Below are 20,759 nucleotides of genomic sequence, written 5' to 3'. Positions count from 1 at the left end.
AGTACACCTCTTCCTCTATGAAGGCTTATTAGTAGCTGCCACAATAAGGGTTTTTTAATTATCTTTTACAATGCTGTCTCATGGGTCTCTTTATAATTTTTCCTGGCTGAGTTAGGGAGGTTAGTGAAGTTCTCAAGAGAATTTTTGAAGCCTAAATGGATGTTTCAATAGCGGGGAGGTGTGGGACAGGGACAGTCACCTGGTGTTAACAGTGGGGGTGATTTCGGTGGCCGGTGGGGCCACACCCAGTCATTAGCCGCTTTTCCCGTCCTCACAAGGTGCGGCTGCCTCCACCTTTCCTTAGTTAAGCCTATCTACCAACTTTCTTAGCTCTCTTCCAAGAGCGGACGAACTAACCAAAACAAGGCAGAGTGAGGAAACAAATATAGAATTTAATTTTTTCAAAGAGAAGAAAAACAACATCACTCCCCACGATACAGAATAAATAAAGTGCTAACAGCTAAGAAAAGATACTGAATAGTCTGTCCTTAGCTGCAAGTCTGCGGCAGTGACTCGTGTTTGAACCAGTCATACCACAGGATTTGAAAGAGCATAAATTCCCTTCTTACTCACTGCAGACAGTTTTAGGTAGTGGAGACTAGGTAAAATCTGGAAACGACGACTTTAAAAGACTGTGACGGGATTAGGAGAAGGGGAGGTAAAGCTATCTCCCAACGACACTCAATTCAGAGGCGCTTTAATGAATTCCCACCCCTGACTTCCCCCACCTTCTCCACGTGCCCCTTTAACCACCCCCCCACCCTCTCCATCTCCTCCCAAGCCCTCACTTGCCTCCTCTGTTACCTGCTCACTAAGTCTCGAGGCTTGAGAAAACTGTGCGGCCGAAGTGCCGGCCGGCAAAGAAGGGGTGCGAACAGAATGTTCCGGCGCTCGGGTTCCACCTCTGGAGAAACGCGCTCCGCCCTCCACGCGGCCTTTCAGCCGCGTTCAGAGCCCAACCAGTTAGCCCCGCCCACTCCCAGCTAGGCCCCGCCCACCGGGCGAAGAGCTTTTTAGCCCTTGGCAGGCTCCGTAGTCGTCCAACCTGCTAGGCCTGACTCTCTGCGCCTGCTGGAAGTGCGCATAGCTGCGCTGGGTCGGTGGGCGGCTCTGTTGCCTCCCACGCCTTGCTTGCGGCCTCTGCAGTCAGACCCCGGAGGTGGGAAGAGTGTTGCCTTCTAGATCTCTCGTCTACTGCAGTGGCCCCGGCGTTAGCGCTCCCTTTTGCAGCGGCCACAGGCTGCGGTTGCTCCAGCGCCCCAGTGCGGGGAAAGCAGGCTCTGCTCTCTGCGGACCCGGCGGGAGAGTGCGATCGGACACTCAAGGCAGCGTCTCCGCGCGTCCTTCCTCCTCCTAGTTCTGCCCCCGCCCCATCCGCATACCCCGCCCCCTCCTCGCTCTGCGCCTTTTCCCTGGCTGCGGGCGGACTGCTCCGTCCCGCCGCAGCGCCAGATTCTGGACAGCCCGCGGGAGGCACACACGCGCACACCCACTCCGACCAGCCTCACTCCTGCCCAGCATGTCGGCCCTCGAGTGGTACGCCCACAAGTCCCTGGGCGACGGCATCTTCTGGATTCAGGAACGCTTCTATGAGTCCGGCAACCGCGCCAACATCTGGCTGGTGCGGGGCTCCGAGCAGGACGTGGTGATCGACACAGGCCTGGGGCTGCGCAGCCTCCCGGAGTACCTGTACTCCTCTGGCCTCTTGCAGGACCGCGAGGCCAAAGAGGACGCGGCGTGCAGGCCACTGCTGGCTGTGGCCACCCACGTGCATTTCGACCACTCTGGCGGCCTCTACCAGTTCGACCGGGTGGCGGTGCACCACGCCGAGGCCGAGGCTCTGGCTCGCGGGGACAACTTTGAGACCGTAACCTGGCTGTCCGACAGTGAGGTGGTGCGGGCGCCGAGCCCAGGCTGGAGGGCCAGGCAGTTCCGAGTGCAGGCGGTGCAGCCCACCCTCATCCTGCAGGATGGTAATGGCCTCTCACGGGCGCGCGCTCTCTCCTTAAGGGAAGGGATTGGGGAGAAACTACCCGAGGGATGCTTGTTGCAGACGTGAGTGCCTGTAAGAGTGCTTGTTTTGTCACATCGCTGAAGCACTACTTCTGCTTCTCCCTTCCCTGAGTCAACAGCCCACTCGGCCATCGATGAAAGGCCATCGCAGCCTTCCCTACCAGAGACTATTCTGGCACCGTGTAGGAATGCTGAGTACCCTAGTGAAAGCCGGCCCAACCCCCTACTCAGTTTCCTGTGTAAGGTACAGCAGTAACACTACAGAGGCTTGTGACTAGGATTCCCATTCTTTTCCCAAACACCTGTCTGACATTTCCAGGCAGTTTTCTAGCAAGAAGACTTTTAAAAAATAACGCCTGTTGGAGATTGCATGTCATGCTCTATGCTTTTGAGAACTGCTGACTTCATCTGCTCGGTCAGCGGTCGCCGCCCAGTACGAACAATTCCCACCTGTAGGTTTAGAAAACCATTAGAGAGCAGTGGTTCCAATCTGCTCTTGCATCTCTGTCTTCCAGATAGGTTTCTGTTCTTGATGTTGCCTCACAAGAAGAAAAAGCTTGATAGTGAACATAAAGAGTTAGAAGATGTCTGAGTCTTACATTATGACAGCTCTCTGTTCTGGTTGAAAGCAAGGCCTGAGAAAGATTAACGAGGAGACTGTTCCCGAGATGGTGAAGTATGTGGATTAATGCATAGATAACCTTGGACCTCTTTGGCTCTGAAAAACAGGATGGGGTTCAGAAAGGAACTAGCGGAATAAAATAAAATAGAGTAGTACTATAGTCCTTCCAACCCCACACAGGCACTTAAATTATTGGGTCAATTAGTCACAGCAGTAATAATTGTATATTAATTTTCTTTTAGAATGCTTTTGTTGATTTCATTTTCTCAGAGTACATTTAAAGTGAGGCTGCTGACCCCCATTTTAATGGCTTGCCTAGAGTCCACAGAACAAGACAGTGACAAAAGTGAGGATTTGAACCCAGGCAAAATAGATCAAAGTATGCAGATCAGACATAAATTCTATCCCATAATATATTATGGTAATTCTGAGCAGGATGTTAAACCCCCTTTTGTCTTGAAACAATTTTAATTGCAAATTTCATTTATTAAAACGTTTCTCTAAGAGGTAGAAATATCCAGTTGCTGCAGTACAATAAGGCTCACTTTCTGACCAACCAGTAAGACAAATAATGAAATATTTTACAAAAATGAGCTTATCTTACAGATGAGATCTTGATCACTTGAGATATAAAAAATAGAACGCAAGATTCTATACCTCACACCCCACTTAAGTCTTTTCATTAAAATTTTAAATCTAAAGATTTAAGAAAAAACAGTTTAGATGGTTGTCTTATATTATGTGACAATTTGAGATGAAAGAAAACTACATTCATCCTAAATGTGCTTTTTATATGCATATTTGCCATCTTTTTTTTTAATTGAAGTATAGTCAGTTTACAATGTTGTGGCAATTTCTGGTGTATGGCATAATAGTTCATACACACACATACATACATTCCTTTTCATTCTCTTTTTCATTATAGGTTACTACAAGATATTAAATATAGTTCCCTGTGCTATACAGTAAAAACTTGTTGATTATTTTATATATAATAGTAGCTGCAAATCTCGATTAATTAAATGTGCTTTTAATTACTGTATTTCTTTATGAAATTGATGCTTTTATGAGAGGTAGGATTTCCATGCAGTTGATGGTTATTCAGACAAAATTAACTCTGACACCCAAACCAAAAAATGTTACATTAGTATTTAAAATATATTTAAAATTTATTTAGTTACTTTTGCTCCTGTGCCAGAAATAGGAAATCAATGGTGAAAGAATGATAGGAATTATTGTTTTATAGATGAAGAGTCCACACAGGCTTGAAAATCATGCCTGAGGTCACATAGCCAGTTAGGGTAAGAGCTGGGGCTAGAATTCAGGTTTCCTGAAATCCCAGTTTATGGTAGAATTATAGCAATTTGGAGTTGCAGGTTATCTTTGTGGTGCTTTAAGCCTTTGAAGTTGTGAAAAGAAAGCTTACTATTTACTAAACACTTTGAAGGTGGTAGTACTGTGTAAAATTAAAAGTTATTTTTCATTAGGAGCTGGATATCTCACCTTCTCAGTAGTATCTAATTCCCTCTTTCCTCTGAATGATATGGCCTGCTAACTTGATATTATCATAATCCAGATGCCTGGATGGAGATATGAAATATTTATATTAAAAATTCATACACAGTTACACACACATAAACAGCACATACCTAACAGTATAAAGCCTTCATTGTTTTGTTTAGAGAATAAGGAGGCTGAAGTCATTAGCTTATGACATTTCATTTAGTGTATTGATCACCTGTTATGGAGAAGCATAAATCTGTGCACTGTATCACTAACCCAAAAGCTGACTTACATGAAGGAGAAGGAGGACAAGGAGAGATCATCATCCAGTGCATCATCTTTGATGGAAAAACAACTCACCGAATAACAGTGAAATACTATCTTCCTATAAGAAGATAGCAACCTTAGATTGATAAGCACATTCTTCTTGAATGGGCACACATTGTTCTCCCTATTTTTCACAATATTCAAGTCATATGACATGCAGGCATTTTTGTCCCCTGTTGTACATGTTTAAACAGTTTGTCCAGAGTCACCAAGATATTAGAGCAGCTGTTTCAGGTGGACTTAAATCATTTGGGGACATTAAAAAAATAGATTCCAGAAAGGTAGCAGATTGAATAAACACATCTAATTTGACTCCTCAAAAACTCCACTAAGATTACTGCAAGTGGACCATGGTTTATCTATTTGTTTTATGTATAAATCTACGTTGACTGAGGTACTGTTTTGGATGCTGGGGAGTAAATGAGGTGACTTAAATTAGCAGTTTTATCCTATGCCAACAATGGAAAATGAAGAGTCAATCCAGTTTGTACTGCAGGAGACTTAAAAGGCTCAGGATTTAGCAGTCACTGGTACCTTAGTGGGGACAAAGGGAAGAATACTAAAATAAGTAGAATTGGTTGAAAACCATTTAAGAAGCTGTTGAAATTCTGGAACCCTTCTCCCTAAGTGAATGCCCCTCTTCCATCCAGTTAGTTTGTTCTCTGGGGAGAATAAAACAGGGATTTCTTGATTGAGGGATGCCAGTTACTGTTGAGCTCAGGAGTTCAGGTGGAAAATAGGGCTGTGGGAAAAAAATAGATGGATAGATAGATAAACAGATAGACAGATATTTATAATATATATGTTCTTTACTAGTTTTCCAGAAGGTTGGAAGCCAAGCCTTTACCCCCCAGGTAGGAAGTTGGAAGAATCTTATCTGGAAAATCTGTCCAGCCCTAGAGAAAAGACTAAGATGCTGATCCCTAAGCAATCCTTGGCTTGAATTCTTCTACCTAGGTCACCTAGGCTCCATGCATGTGCTTCAGAAAGCCTTTTCACTAGCCCCTCCCCCCCTTAAACAGACAACCAAGCATTATGCAAAATCTGAGAAAATCCTCTCACATGGGATCAAATACTAAAACAGCATAAAGCAACTTGAGAGGAGAAGACAATCATTAATATCACCAGGGGGTAACAAGCTATTGCATTCAAGATAGCTGACAGACAATAGGATGTCTTAAAAATAAGGAACAGACAGAACAATATCCACACACATAAAAGAACTCTTGGAATTTAAAATGTCAGAAATTATTTAGTAGAAGGTCTGGAAATTTGAAAAATTTGAAAAAAATTTGAAAAACTTACAAAAAGAACAGATAGGCAAAATGGAAACTAGGAGAGAACCAGTAAAGGACCAGTGTGAAAAATCTGACATTGGAACAACAGGAGCACAGACAGAGCAAATAGAGAAAGTAGAAGAAAAGAAAGTAGAGATAATTTAAGAAAATACCCCATAATTAAGGGATGTAAATTTCCAGATCAAAATAGTTCATCGGGTTTCCTGCACAATGTTTGAAAATGTATTCAGCCCAAGGTACATTATTGTAAAATTTCAGAACACTGGGATCAAAGAAGAGTCTACAGGCTTCCAATTTAAAGAAAAAAGATCATCTATACAAACCAGAATTGTTTTGGAGCTAGAAAAGAGGAGCTATGCCTTATTTGAATAAAACTGACTTCCAATTTAGAATTCTAACATCTAAATTATTAGTCAAGTTCTCAAAAAATTATTTCCCACAATGCTATTACTTAGGAAGTTACTAAGATATACCTTTATCCTATTTAGTCCCTTCAAAACAAGGGAGGTACTAGGGATTGAACCCAGGACCTCGTGCATGCTAAGCATGCACTCTACCACTGAGCTATATCCCTCCCCACCCCTTTACTGTTTTTCTATCTACTTAAGAATTCTTCAGAGAGGAATATTTGAATCTTTAAGCATAACTGTTGAACTGTTTATTCTTATTTTAATTCTGTCAGTTTTTACTTTTTGAATTTTTATCCTGTTTTAGGTACATGTATATTTAGAATTTTTTTTCATGTGTTGACCCAATGTATATCCTTATAAAATGTACCTCTTTTCTCCAGTAATAGTCTTTATATACAAATTCATTTTGTCTGACAATATAGATACTCTAGTTCTCTTATTGTTAATGTTTATATGGTACAACTTTTCAACTTGTTTTTGTCTTTGACTCTATAGTTTCTTTCTTGTAGATTGTGTCTATCTCTTGCTTTTTTAATCTAGTCTGATAATCTCTACCTTCAAATAGAGTGTTTATACCACTCATTTAATATAATTATTGACATAGTTGTATTTAGGTCTGCTATTTTATTATTTGTTTTTTGTGTCTCATTTCTTGTTTATCTCTTTGTTTTTCCTTTATTTTCTTCTTTTATATTTAATAAATCCTGATTATTACACCATTTTAATTTAATTATTAATTTTGCCTATACTTCTTTGACCATTTCTGTGTATATATATATGTTTGCACTAGAGATAACAATGAATCTTTTAACTTATGATGATTTACTTAAGTTAGTACTGCAGTACATCCAGCACAAGAATAGTTTTGTATTCATATAGCTCAGTTTCCTCCCCACTGTCAAATAACTGAAAAGAGTTTGAAATTTTATGCTATTTGCAAGTTAGCAAGTTAACCTGCCACAGTTTAGTAGATTCTGACAGAAGACTTGAGGTTCCTGGGTAAAGACTGAAAACAGTTTATTACAGCAATAGCAGTAGCCAGAGCATCATTTGTACTGATTCTTCAAGCCTTAATTCCCATAGGGTGACAGAGCAAAGGGCAAAAATATAGAACTCTTCACTAGAATACCATTTGTGAATCTTGTCACCAGGATATTAGTACAGTGGATATTCTGAAAAATGGAAGTTTTGTGGTCAAATAAGTTTGAGAAACTATACAGTCATATCTCCCTTGTATATGTCCACGATGTATGTTAGCATACTAAATGTACATTAGCACATCTTGCAGAAAAGAAAGCTACTTAATTTTCTTTGAAGGAAGAGTTTCCAAAATTATTTGACCACAGAGTCATCTTTTCTGCTTTTCTTTTATGTATTATAACAACCAGCAGAAATAGTGGTCCGCATTATTCACTTTGGCAAACACTGATCTAGTAAACAATAGAAATGAAATATAGGTAACTTATTTTAAGAAGTAGAGTATTTTTGAAATAAAAGTAAAATAACTATCATCCTTCCCAACATTTTTGAAACCATTTAGCATTCTTCTATTCTTTAAGTGATTGAAGTCCAGTATATAACATGTTTATCTGTGAATTCTGTTTCTATTTTTAGGGGATGTGATCAACCTTGGTGACAGACAGCTCACTGTTATGCACATGCCCGGTCATTCCAGGGGCAGTATTTGCTTACATGACAAAGACCGAAAGATTCTCTTCAGTGGAGATGTCGTGTATGATGGATCACTGATTGATTGGCTCCCATACAGCAGGATAAGTGACTATGTTGGAACCTGTGAACGTCTGATAGAATTAGTGGACAGAGGTCTGGTAGAGAAGGTGCTTCCTGGGCACTTCAATACTTTTGGTGCTGAAAGGCTTTTTCGATTGGCTTCTAACTATATTTCAAAAGCTGGGATATGTCACAAAGTTTCTACTTTTGCCATGCGATCCCTTGCAAGTTTAGCTCTACGTGTAACAAATTCTAGGACCTCACCCTAGTATCTATACTGATAATCTATCTTGATTAGTTCTATAAATGAATCCAATTCATTTTGTGTTGTTTAAAATAGTGACCATTTCAAGAAGTGCTTTTATACTCCGATTGTATATTAGAGAAAAAAAGGTTGAGAATGAATAAGCCAAAAAAGGAACTTCCTGGTTTATTTATTTATTTTTTCCAATTAAGAAACCACTTAAATAAGCTTATAATTTGCCAAAGCTGTCATCTTGTAATATTTGCTCTAGAAATGACATAGAAGTATATGGGGAAGCAAGGAGACATTTTGCAGTAAGAGAAAGAACAGTCCTTGCCTCCCATTTCTCTTATTTCCTAGATGACCTAGGAAAACAGACATAAAGAGTTTTATGTTTATAAAACTTGATATTTTTGGTATATTATTTAAAGATAAAGTTTCTTGAGCTTAAAATACATTAGAATTCAAAACAAACATAAACTAATATTTAGAATGACAGCTAAAACAATGCATTGTTATGGTACGGAATTTGTATGCTTCATTTTATTTATTCTTAATGTAATTATAGTGTACATTATGTGTTGTGTAATTTTACTTACAAGAAGTACAATGAATTTTGTTTATTGCAGAGCTTTAAATATAAATTGCAGATTACTCCAGTAAAAAAGCTGTTATATATTGTTGTTTGTTATTATGTAAGTGTAATATTTTCAATCATAAAAGTGAAATTCAAATGTCTGTAATCTAACTACAAATTGTCAGATTTCTCAAAAGGACACTGTCAGGCAAATTTGAAAATATACACATTGAGAATAATTTTTTATTATATCCTATTTTAATAATAACAGTTATTATAAACAAAGTTTTTCTTGTTAAATAGCAGCTTCAGTATATGTATCATATTTTATAGTACCAAAACAACTATAGAGATCTACAACATCTGATATTAACCATTCTTTTACTTAACATAACATACATATGTACCACAGAAGGCTTTTCAGATTAATTGCAAAATGTGCATTAGACACTGACTTGGAGTGAATTGCCTTTTTTATCCTGATTCACAACACCTATTCCTGTTCAGTATTCTTTGTCTTTGATGGAAAGAAGTCTACATTTAAAAAGTTGTAGGAAAGGTTATCCCACTGTTTAGTAAAATATTTTGGTTTGGTGCTCTTAATAATTTATTAAAAAGCCTTTTGGAATATTTCATAAAGGTTTTTTAAACAGTTTTTTCACTGCCATTTTATTATTGACATGTCCAAAACCAAACTGACACAGCTTTGGAAGTCAGCTTTTCAGTGTTAGGAAGGTCTAGCAATTCTGATTTCTGAAGAATTTGGAACTTCCTACCCTACCACCCCCCTAGGTTCTTTAGTTTTTTATTCATTCAACGCACACACACATAGTCACATAAATGCATTGCATACATTGTGCTAAACACTGTGGAAGCTTAAAAACTCAAAGAGATGATATCCTAGCTAGAAGCAGAAGACAAACAAAACATGAATAATAATACATGCAGGTTGAAGTTAGTACAAATTACACGTGAGTGTCAGGGACATAAATGGAGGGGTATGAAGTTTGATTAGGGAAAGTTTCCTGGAGGAGGAGCTTCTGAGTCAGATTTGGAAGGATGATTTGTTAGGTGGTGAGGGTAGGAAATAAGAATTGGGTTGTTTCTGCATCCTCTGTGAAGAATAGGAAGGGAAGCATTACTGGCTACAGTAGGCTATTCCTTGTGACAGTTTAACTTTCAGGAGTCTTAGATCTTCTAAACACCAAGTATTTAGCATGAGAAAGATGGGTTTGTGATTGTGTATATAAGAATCATCCTTAATGACAGACAAGCTGAACTGCCACATGCCACCAAATGAACCTTTACTTGAAATCAGTAAGGAGGCCATGATTATTCAAATGTAGAATATTATGGGAGTTTCTCTGTGAAAGTCATTTAAGGCAGTAGGTCTGTTTTAACTGATAGTGCAACATCAAGAAAATAGATTTGGTTCAGGGCAACTACAAACAATCACTTAATGAGCCTTAAATATAGCCATTATTTTTATATCAATAGCACAAAAGAAAACCAAAAGTCCTTAACCATTGACCATTTTATCATATTTTAGGACTTTTTCTTTAAAAAAAATCAGGGTATAGTAGGCACTAAGTTTTATTGAAAAATATTTAAACCTGATGAAGGCTTTCCTTATTTCTTAAAAGTATGATTTTTCAAAACATACTGATTTTATTTTTAAATTTCCCATTTTTTCTAGTTTTTCAAATTGTATCAAAACAAAGACTGTGATATTTTGCTATTGTTTCAATGTGAGTAAATTGGGGAAAGGATCTATCATTCATTTAGTGCCCATGCTATGCATTTTAAAATATGCATTATTTAATTTAATCCTGGCCCCAGTGCCAAGAAGTAACTGAATATAACCTAACAACACAACTTTGGACAAAGCTGGTAACTGAACAAAGGTTTGTCTGCCTCCCAAACTGTGCTCTTTCTCTTATACCTGCACAATAACATAAAATTGGCAAAGTGTATTTTTACTTTTCAAGATACCACATGTGCCAAGAATAAATCAAGTGATGTTAAAGCATAATAATAGCATATTTTAAAAAAGCTTTAAAACATATATTTTCACCCTGACAGTGACCCTTGATGTAATTTATGGTTTGGAAAAATAATAGTATGTAAGTATAATTCAAAGTTGTCAAAATATAAGACATTTAGAAACAATTTTTATTATTTATATTGTTAATAACTTAATTTTTAAAAATTCAGTTTCCTTATTTGGTCTTTCCATTTAACTGAGAAGTCTAAAACAAAACCTTGTGTGTTATCCTGATACAGTTGAATAAATGATTATGTGTAGTTCTTATATGGATAGTAATATGAATGTGACATGCCCAAATTGTCCTCTTATAATTTTCTGATAAGTGTAAGTAAGCATTCGTGTGATAACTATTAAAGTGGACATTTTATTTCAAACTATAGTTGTTTTTTTTTATGATGTTAGCAAATTTCCATTTAATGTCTTGCAAGGGTATTTTCTTTTTTTATTTTTTTTATTGAAGTATAATCAGTTTACAATGTTGTGTCAATTTCTGGTGTATAGCACAATACTTCAGTCATACAGGAACATACATTTATTTGTTTTCATATTTTTTTGACCATAAGTTACTACTAGATATTGAGTATGGCTCCCTGTGCTATACAGTATAAACTTGTTGGTTATCTATTTTATATATATTAGTATCTGCAAATCTTGAACTCCCAATTTATCCCTTCCCCCCCGTAACCATAAGTTTGTTTTCTATGTCTGTGAGTCTGTTTCTGTTTTGTAAATAAGTTCATTTGTCTTTTTTTTTAGATTCCACATATAAGTGATATCATATGGTATTTTTCTTTCTCTTTCTGGCTTACTTCACTTAGAATGACAATCTCCAAGTTCATCCATGTTGCTGCAAATAGCATTATTTTATTATTTTTTATGGCTGAGTAATACTCCATTGTATAAATGTACCACAGCTTCTTTATCCAGTCATCTGTCAATGGACATTTAGGTTGTTTCCATGTCTTGGCTATTGTAAATAGTGCTGCTGTGAACAATGGGGTACAGGTGTCTTTTTGAATTAAGGTTCCCTCTGGATACGTGTCCAGGAGTGGAATTGCTGGATCATATGGTAAGTCTATTTTCAGTTTTTGGAGGACTCTCCATACTGTTTTCCATAATGGCTGCACCAAACTACCTTCCCACCAACAGTGTAGGAGGGTTCCCTTTTCCCCACAGCCTCTCCAGCATTTATTGTTTGTGGACTTTTTAATGATGACCATTCTGCCTGGTGTGAGGTGATAACTCAATGTAGTTTCGATTTGCATTTCTCTGATAACTAGCGATATTGAGCATTTTTTCATGTGCCTATTGGCCATTCATATGTTTTCATTGGAGAATTCCTTGTTTAGGACTTCTTGGACCATAGAGGGAACTTAGAAATGGAAACGTACATGGTGGAGAGGTGAAATAATGCTGGGTTATTGACGTTGTGGGGCCATTATACCAACTCTGGACGTTTATGTAAGCCACTGAGAGTCTGATTTTTTTTTCCTATTACTTTAACTGAATCTAATCCTAACTAACAAAATAGACATTTCAAATTTAATATTCCAAAAATGGATTTTCAATTTTTTTCTTCTCAAACCTCAGTAATAGCATCTTACATCCTTCCAGTTGCACAGGCTGAAATGTTTTTGGAAAAGGGTCTTTAACTTTGGGTTCATGAAGGCTCAAGGGGTGAAGGAGTCTATATAAACTTAGAGGGGAAAAATTTATACCTATAACACCATGAACCTATAACTGAAATATAATATTTCCTTCATTTATGATCACAGTCAGTAAACCACAATAGTGTTAGTAGTATCTGTAACTCCTGTCACCAATAAAAATCACAGGTATTTTTGTATCACATTAGTTGTTGCAGAAATTTCAAAATATCTTTAAAAATTATCATCACTTTGAGTTATAGGAGCAATTATGAAGAATTACATATATTTCTCACATATTTTCTAATATTTTGATAATAAGATTTCAATATAATTGGCTTCCTTTGTAATCTTATGTATTTCATTTCACACACTTAAAACATTGTTCTGAGAGGGCAGTTCATAAGCTTCACCAAGGGCTAAAAGAGTCCATGGCACAGGAGGGGAAAAAACTCTTTCCTTTCGGTCACGCTTGACCTCTCAGTTTATTTCATACCCATGTGGCAGAGGGTGCTCGTTACCACCTGTATCCATTCTTCTTATTTCCTTAATATCAGAATCCTAGGGTTTTTGGCAGGGAGCAATAATCTTTCCTGGAAGACTTCATTTCCCAGACACTTGTAATTAAGCACATAGTTTTGTGACTAAACTCTAGCCAAGGAGTTATAAGTCAAAATGTTTTGTAGGACTTCTGGAAAGGTTTAAAAGGTCCAACTTAACTGGCTAAAAGACACAGTGAGCAACTACACCATCATTTGATGGCCTACTTCGGGAATTATTTTACATTAAAAAAGAAACACTGGTAGACTTCTGTTCCTAATTGCTGAATACAATTTCTAAATTCCTGGTACATTCCACTTATAACAAATCCTATTGGTTCTGCCTTCAAATTCTTACTCAAATTCAGAGTTTGAGTACTTATCACTATCTCTACCACTGTTAACCTTGTCCCAGATCCCACCAAATCTTACCTGAATTATTGCAGTAACAAATTCTAACTGGTGTCCCTTCTCCTGCCTGGCTCCCCGCAGTGTTTTCTCAACAAGTGTCCAGAGTGATATTTTAAAATTCATAAGGTGGATCACATCCTCGGCCTCATACCTTCAACAGTTTTTTTTCTCATTCCAAAGGAAAGTTAAGCCCTAATGATGACCTACTTAAGTCCTGATGATGACCTATGTAGTTTTATAAGATGATACCTATCTACCGCATACCTCTCTGATCTCTTTCACCACTCTACCCCAGCTCACTCAATTCCTGTCCCATCTGCCCCCTTGGTGTTCTTTGAATATGACAAACATAATCAAGGTAGGTGTTCAGTAATATATTCATCGAATAAATGACTGGGGAAGAAACTTGAAGGCTATTGGTGGCCACTTTTTGCCTGAGGCTGGAATTATTCAATGTGAATAAACCTGATTATTCCAAATGATCGAATTCCTATGTATAATATTGATAAAATAATTATTTATGGTGCCAATAGGCTAGAAAAACAACAAGAAAAGGTTTCAGTGATAGTGAAAGGAAGAGCTGTTGCATAATCACTCTGACTTAGGCATCTTGCCACAAAACAAACTCTCTTGACTTCCCCATTTCTCTCACAGGTACTCAGAATCACTCAGTTACCCTGACTCTTTCCTATTAAAAGTGTCATCATCTTTATGATATCTCTCAGGCTTATCTCTTACTTTTCATCCCTCTGCCTTCCATGTACTTCAAGATTATATCCTTAACACATAGATCACTTCAGAAACCTCCTACTGTGCTTCCCATCATCTCTCTTCCTTGTCCTGAGCACTACGATAGAATACATTCCCTAAAACACTGGCTTTACTAGATCCTCTCCAGCTCAGTATCATTTAATATTTATATATTTATTTGCTGATGGTAAAAACTGATGTGGATGAAACCTGTAACTAGAGGTAAAGAAGCTGAGGAGTCTGTTTGTTCTTACTGCTGTACTGTAAGTTACCAGCAAAATAATAATAATGATATTTAATTATCTGTAACATAATTGTCCACATAGTTGGTATAGTTAGATACAATTACAAAGCTACTTGACAGTAAGACTTGAAAAAAAGCACTTTTTTAAAAAACTATGTTTTATGCCTATATATGCATCCTCTATAATTCATTTCAATTCTTACTTATTTAACACTTACAAGATACATAGTACTGAATGAAATATGGGAATAGACAAATAAATACACAAGTAGAAAATACTGGGACTGTGTTCTATATTATCAAGGTAGATAGAGATTCTGGTAAGGTATTGGGGAAAATGAGACAGAATGGGGAAAGAAAAAAAAAGTAATTGAATCATTGATCAAGGAATCAATGAGAAATACATTTATTTTTAGGTGATTTGTTTCCACAACTATTTAGGTTACTTCAAGCTTTTAAAAAAACACTGCCATTAAATAGGCAATAAAATGAACTAATTTTTAAATACTTTTATGTTTCTTCTGGCAAAAACTGCAAAAATTACAACCTTAAAATGTAAGCCTAGCAATCATCATGATATTTTTAATAGAAAAGTATGATGTTGAGAGAATTACATAGGAAATGCCAAGGAAGACTCAATTTGACCCTGAGGTTCTATTTCCTGTCTTTTTAGCAACACTTTAACCCTCAGAGTCAGGATGGAAAGCACTTGAGAATCAGCTGTGAGAATCACCATGGAGACCACACCACATTCTCAGGTCACATTAATGAGGTCTCTCCATTCTGACAAGGACGAGTTTCCCACATCTGGCAATGCTGCAACTAGCAGATAGGGAATTAATTGTGTGGTTGCAAGTCACAAATACACACTCAAATTAGCATCAAGGAAGAGGGGGTTTATCTCAGGGATAAAACTGGCCATTTCAAAAACACTTGAAGAATAAAATACAGTTGGGCCACCTGGAAAATGGAAAAAGATGGTTATAAACCCAACAATTTCCTCTCATCCCCCGCAGAGTATTGCGGCCTCTGCTGTTCTCTGTGCTTCTGGGTTTACTTCTGGCATCTCTGCCTCCACATACATTACCTTGCACTTGGCTTTGATTTGCTGTCCTTTGTCATGTCTTGCCCTGACCTTTCAGATCAAGTATTTAGCATCTTCTGACTCATTGGCTCAGTATCTGTATTCAAAAGTCCTGAGGAAAAGAATCAATTTGTTCAGTTTAGGTCAGGGGTCTCCAGGTAGAGCAACAGGCTGTGGTGGTTGTGGAGGTCTTAGTATGTGTCCTCACAGGGGCTGTGGTCATTTAAAATACACATCATCTATAGTTTTATGAAATCCTGAAGAGATAAAGAGGGCTGTGGTGATAATATATTCCCAGCTCCATTCTGGAATCTCACCATTAATTTATTCACACCTTTCCTTTCTCACTGATTTTAAAGGAATTAAGACAGTACAGAGAGAGAGCAGCCAAGATGGTGGAGTAGAAAGACCGTGACTTCACCTCCTCTCACGAGCACATCCAACTGGGTGGGGACAGCCCTACCCATCAGCAGACAGGCTGCCTAAAGACTTCCTGAGACCACAGCAGCTTCTAGACATACTCCTAGACCCTGCCCATGGGTCAAGATCCAGCTCTACTCATCAGTGGACAGGCACCGGCTCTTTCCTCTAGGAAGCCTGCATTAGCCTCTCGGCGAGCTTCATCCAACAGAGGCAAGAAAACTAAGATCCTGTAGCCTTCACATCCAGCCCACCCACAACAGGCCAGACTCTACCCTGGGGCCACCTGGGCACTGGCATTGTCCACTAATAGGCCAACACAAGCTTTCTGACACCCTGGACCCCGTAACCAACTGTGTCAGGAACTGGCCCACTCCCACTAACAATCTGAAATGAGCTCTGGGATCCCTGGGTTGTGCAGCCACAGGGATCAACTCTGCCTGTCAGTAGGCCAGCACTAATCCCAGGACCTGACTTCACCTGCCAGTGGGTGGGCAACAGCCCTGATGAGTCAGCATTAGCTCCAGGGCCTCCTAGGATTCTGCAGCCAGCTGCCTCAAGACCAGGTCCTGCTAACCAGCAGCTAGCAATGTCTGCACAAGGCAGGGCCTGGCAACCAACTGGAATAGAGGCCAACCAAGCCTACCAGATTGTCCACATAGTCAGCCCACCACAACAGAGGAACCCATGCAGCCCTCTAAGGGGGAACACCTGGAGCATATAGCTTGGGTGATGAGAGGGGAGTACATGGCTGGGATGCATAGGACATCTCCTACAGAAGGCCACTTCTCCAAAGTCAAGAACATAACTAACCTACTACATACATAAAAATACAAATAGCAACTTAGACAAAACGAGGCAGCAGAGGAACATGTCCTAGATGAAGGAACAAGACAAAACCCCAGAGTAGAACTAAGTAAAGTGAAGATAGGCAATCTACCTGAGAGAGAGTTTAGAGTAATGATCATAAAGATGATCATAGAACTTGGGAGAAGAATAGATGCAGAGAGAGAGAAATTAGAAACTGTTAACAAAAGAGTTAGAAAATATAAAGAATGACCAGAGTTGGAAAATACAAAAACTGAAATGAAAAATATACTTGCAAAATACTATATGATATCATTTACATGTGGAATCTAAAAAATACAACAAACTAGTGAACATAACAAAAGAGAAACGGACTCACAGATATAGAGAACAAAGTAGTGGTTAGCAGTAAGGGGGTTGGTAGGCGAGTGGGAGGTACAAACTACTGGGTGTAAGATAGGCTCAAGGATATATTGTACAACACGGGAATATAGCTAATACTTTGTAATAACTGTAAATGGAAAGTAGCCTTTTTAAAAATTAAAAAATTAAAAAAAGATAATACACACACAGAGTGTCTAAGTTATAAAACAGCTGAAAAAATTAAGGTTGTTAAATTGATCCTTCTGCTTACCTTGTCATTTGAATGACAACTCAATAAGGAAATATTTACTGATTTTCTTCAGTGATCTCAGCTCTGGACAGCATTGGGGTTGCAGGGGTGAGGAGGACAATAAGTGATAAGTGCTCTGTGATGTTCTAGTTTTTCTAAGTTATGAAAAGTCCAAACCCCCAAAGGACCCTCCATTGCTGGTAATTTTCAACTGGCTCATAGGTATATAGTTTACACATTTTACACACACTTATTGTTGACCTGCTCATCCCCACGCTCAGTTCTTGCCGTTACTTCTGCAGTCACACTCTTACTTCTCAGAACTTGCCTCTTCAACAGTCCTCAAATGAGAGAAGGATTCTAGAAAATTCTCTTAGGCTAATTTTGGGGAATAAAGGAAGACACATTATGTTTAATTTTTTGTTGTTGTTAAATGGCCAGCATCTTAAAAAAATAATGGGGACAATATGGCTTTCTTGTTTCTCTTGAAAAATTTGAAACTCTGGCATTTTGGGATCTGTGTTTCCATATAGTATGACCTGAATAGTAATCTCCCTCTTTAGATGGGGAACAAGCTTCCCAATTTGTTATAGTGCCCCTGCTGCGTGCTGTATTACATCCAGCCGGCTCTACTCATTTTACTTCTCTACTTTGCCCTTGTAGCATTTGTGTTTGCAAATCTTGATCTTTCTTAGTTCACAAGATGTACTGTATTCTTTTATTTTTTTCCAAATCTAATCTCTGGACAAACTGGGACACATCTTCAGATCTGAGAATGTTCTGTTGACATTATACTCAAAATAACGAGCCAAGTCAGAGACAAATAATTTCTATTCTCTTTTGGGGACAATTTTTTGCTTACCTCCTCTGACATCTACTTCTAGAGGTAAGGAAACCCACTGTCTGCTTAATTTATTCCAAAAGTTAATGACAGTGTCCCTGGTTTAATCACTGGTCCTGGTCACCATCTGTGCAGGAAATCCAGTGCAAAAAATGCCTCCTTGTGGTTTGCCCTAAAATTGCAGCACAAGGAATAAGGCTCTTTCTGCAACCACATTGCTCATCCCAAATGACATAATTAGTAAAAAAAAAAAATAGCAATGTTAGAAAAAATTGTTACTACTTGGATGTGGGCCGAAGAGATTACTGAGTTTAACAGGCATTCTGGGGATTATCTGATTATGTAAGCTTGTACAACTTTGATCGACTTTCTACTGAGGACGCTATTTTCATCTCAATATCATAGAAATTAACCTGTACAAAACTAATAGTAAAGCAAATCATTCTTGCACATAGCAATGAAAATTAATTAATTTTGTCTCATAGATATAAAATTAATTTCTGCTTTACATGAAAGATTACTACAAACGTTAAATTTTATTGTCCTATGGGTTATTAACCAGTTTTGCATCTATTAGCAGATTCTTTTCAACATTTCTGATTGTATATGTATGTATGCATGTTTTTGAAATTTTCTTTTAAATTGATTCTTTCATCATTAATGACCTGAATAAAATCTTTCACATGTGTCATTTTATAGATACATGAGAGTAAAAATATTTTTTCTTTTTGAACATAATACTTTAGCAATTAAATATCTGATGTTTTGATTATTGTATTTTAATGGCTCTAATTGAAAAAGAAACTCAGACAGGTTACTAAATATGTAAACCTAAATTACACAAAAGTTAGTTGTAGTGATCTTCAGGTAGAAAGAACATTTTGGGTACAGTGACTACAGTTTTTGCATGCAGGATGTAGTCTTTTTGTGGTAAAGGAATCTCCTCCATAAAGATGATTTGCTCCCAAACCCTTCCTTCCACTCTTTGCTGTGTTTTTTTAATCCATAAAGGGGGAAAAGAAATTTTAGAAATCATATAATTAACAAGTTTATACTGTATAGCACAGGGAACTATATTCAATATCTTGTAGTAAATTATAATGAAAAAGAAAATGAAAACAAATACATGCATGTGTATGTATGACTGAACTATTATTCTGTACACCAGAAACTGACACAATGTTGTAAACTAACTATACTTCAATTAAAAAAAAAGAAATCATATAATTAGGTAAGAAAAGAAAAAAATGTGTGGTAAGAAATGAAGACAAGAGTCAAGAACATTATTTCAGCTATGTCTTTCAGTACTGAGTGTCCTTACAGGCCTAAAATCTTGGAGGTTTGTGTGCTCCAAAGTGAAGCCAAACTCCAAAGTGAGTTTTCATTTCAGTGACTCAGTGACATCTCTGGTTATTAAGGAAGGACATTAATTTACTATCCCAATACAATAGAGGACTCTTTAACTGGACTGGAGTTTTCACCTCTGGAGTTTTCTTCCTTCAGAACTGAGGAATAGCAATTTGGTAGTTGAGGTTGGAGCTTTAAAAAATATGATAATTGAGTGTTTTCTTAAAAAGCCATTTGTCTAGTGGATTCACAAAGAAACAAAGATATTGCCATCTAGTGGTTTAATTGAAGAAATTCAGTAAAACAATTTTTCTCATGAAGTTTCACATTAATAGTTTCTTTATATGACCCTAAGTTAAAAAAAAAATCAACTTGTTTTTAGAAAGTAATTTTTAATATATTTTTTAAAATTAATGTTTCGGATTTTGTCACTCTTTCTTTTCTGGTTATATTCCTTAACTTTAAACTCTGTAGAATATGAATTAGATCAGGCAAGACGTTTTCATAATTTGAAGAAAATATTAACAAAAGACAATATTCCACTAAATAAATTGTCAGATGTTAAACAAACCACAAACCAAATGTTAAACCAAATCATAAAATCAAATTAATGATCAAATTAATACTTCATGTCATATTTTAAAAAGGAACTATTTAAAATAAATAGGTAGACATTACATAAAATTATAATAGCAGTACTCTCTAAAGTATGGTCTAAAGCTAGGCTCCTATACCAGCATCCTTTGCTTTTATTAAATAGCTCCATTACAGCAAATTGGCTATAAAAGAATATTTTACTAAATAATATATTATTTTATCATTGGTTTTAATTATAAAATAAAAATGTATTTCTACAAAAATCTCCAGCCCCCAATCTTTGACATTTAAATATAAAAATCATATTTGAAAGTCCAGCAAAATATTATTTCGAGGTAAACAGAAAATTCACAGATACTATCATTTATTTTCTGCGTTGGTATAAATTTTTATAGTCCTGTGTAAAAGACAATTACTGTGTGGTTCTATAGGACTATTTCTTTTCTAATAATAGCACAGAGAGAGAGACCACAGCTCCTGTAGATATTCTGACTCCTTCTGGCTGTTATAGGAATTTTCTCCGGTTCCCTTTAGATTTTCAGATAATCATGTACCCAGGGAGCTTCAAAAGGAAAATTTTACATAAAAATTTCTGAGTATTCTGATTCCACTTTTAAAACAAATTTTACACTCTGGGGACCATGATGCTAAACAGTGAACCTTAGCAGAGTCTTCTCATTCTTGGTCA

The 20,759-nt window shown here is 37.3% G+C and overlaps 2 protein-coding genes across 5 annotated transcripts in view; one reads left to right on the top strand and one right to left on the bottom strand.

The window, feature by feature from the left end:
• The window catches only part of POLR3G (RNA polymerase III subunit G), a 42,374-nt gene extending 41,199 nt beyond the window's left edge, over positions 1–1,175 (bottom strand). For 3 of the 4 annotated variants that reach the window (XM_031448134.2, XM_031448098.2, XM_010997241.3), the window contains exon 1: positions 805–1,055. The gene's annotated coding sequence lies outside the window, so the exon portion shown is untranslated. Of the gene's footprint in view, positions 1–804 lie in introns of all 4 variants that reach the window. The other variant, XM_010997240.3, reaches the window with a different exon arrangement.
• Positions 1,176–1,341: 166 nt separating this feature from the next.
• On the top strand, positions 1,342–11,146 carry MBLAC2 (metallo-beta-lactamase domain containing 2). The gene is made up of 2 exons (XM_010997238.3): positions 1,342–1,973; positions 7,788–11,146. Exons 1-2 carry the CDS (start codon positions 1,520–1,522, stop codon positions 8,171–8,173), a joined length of 840 nt encoding a protein of 279 aa, XP_010995540.1. The 5' UTR covers positions 1,342–1,519; the 3' UTR covers positions 8,174–11,146.
• Positions 11,147–20,759: the final 9,613 nt, after the last annotated feature.

The sequence above is a fragment of the Camelus dromedarius genome, chromosome 3 (assembly GCF_036321535.1).
Source record: "Camelus dromedarius isolate mCamDro1 chromosome 3, mCamDro1.pat, whole genome shotgun sequence".
Taxonomy (NCBI): domain Eukaryota; kingdom Metazoa; phylum Chordata; class Mammalia; order Artiodactyla; family Camelidae; genus Camelus; species Camelus dromedarius.
This window is presented reverse-complemented; position numbering and strand designations above follow the sequence as displayed.

Excerpts from the sequence above, each read along its gene's own strand:
- MBLAC2 (XM_010997238.3), top strand. The coding sequence starts at position 1,520 with ATGTCGGCCCTCGAGTGGTACGCCCACAAGTCCCTGGGCGACGGCATC. Across the intron at positions 1,974-7,787 it reads CACCCTCATCCTGCAGGATG|GGGATGTGATCAACCTTGGT; the intron begins GTAATGGCCTCT and ends TTCTATTTTTAG.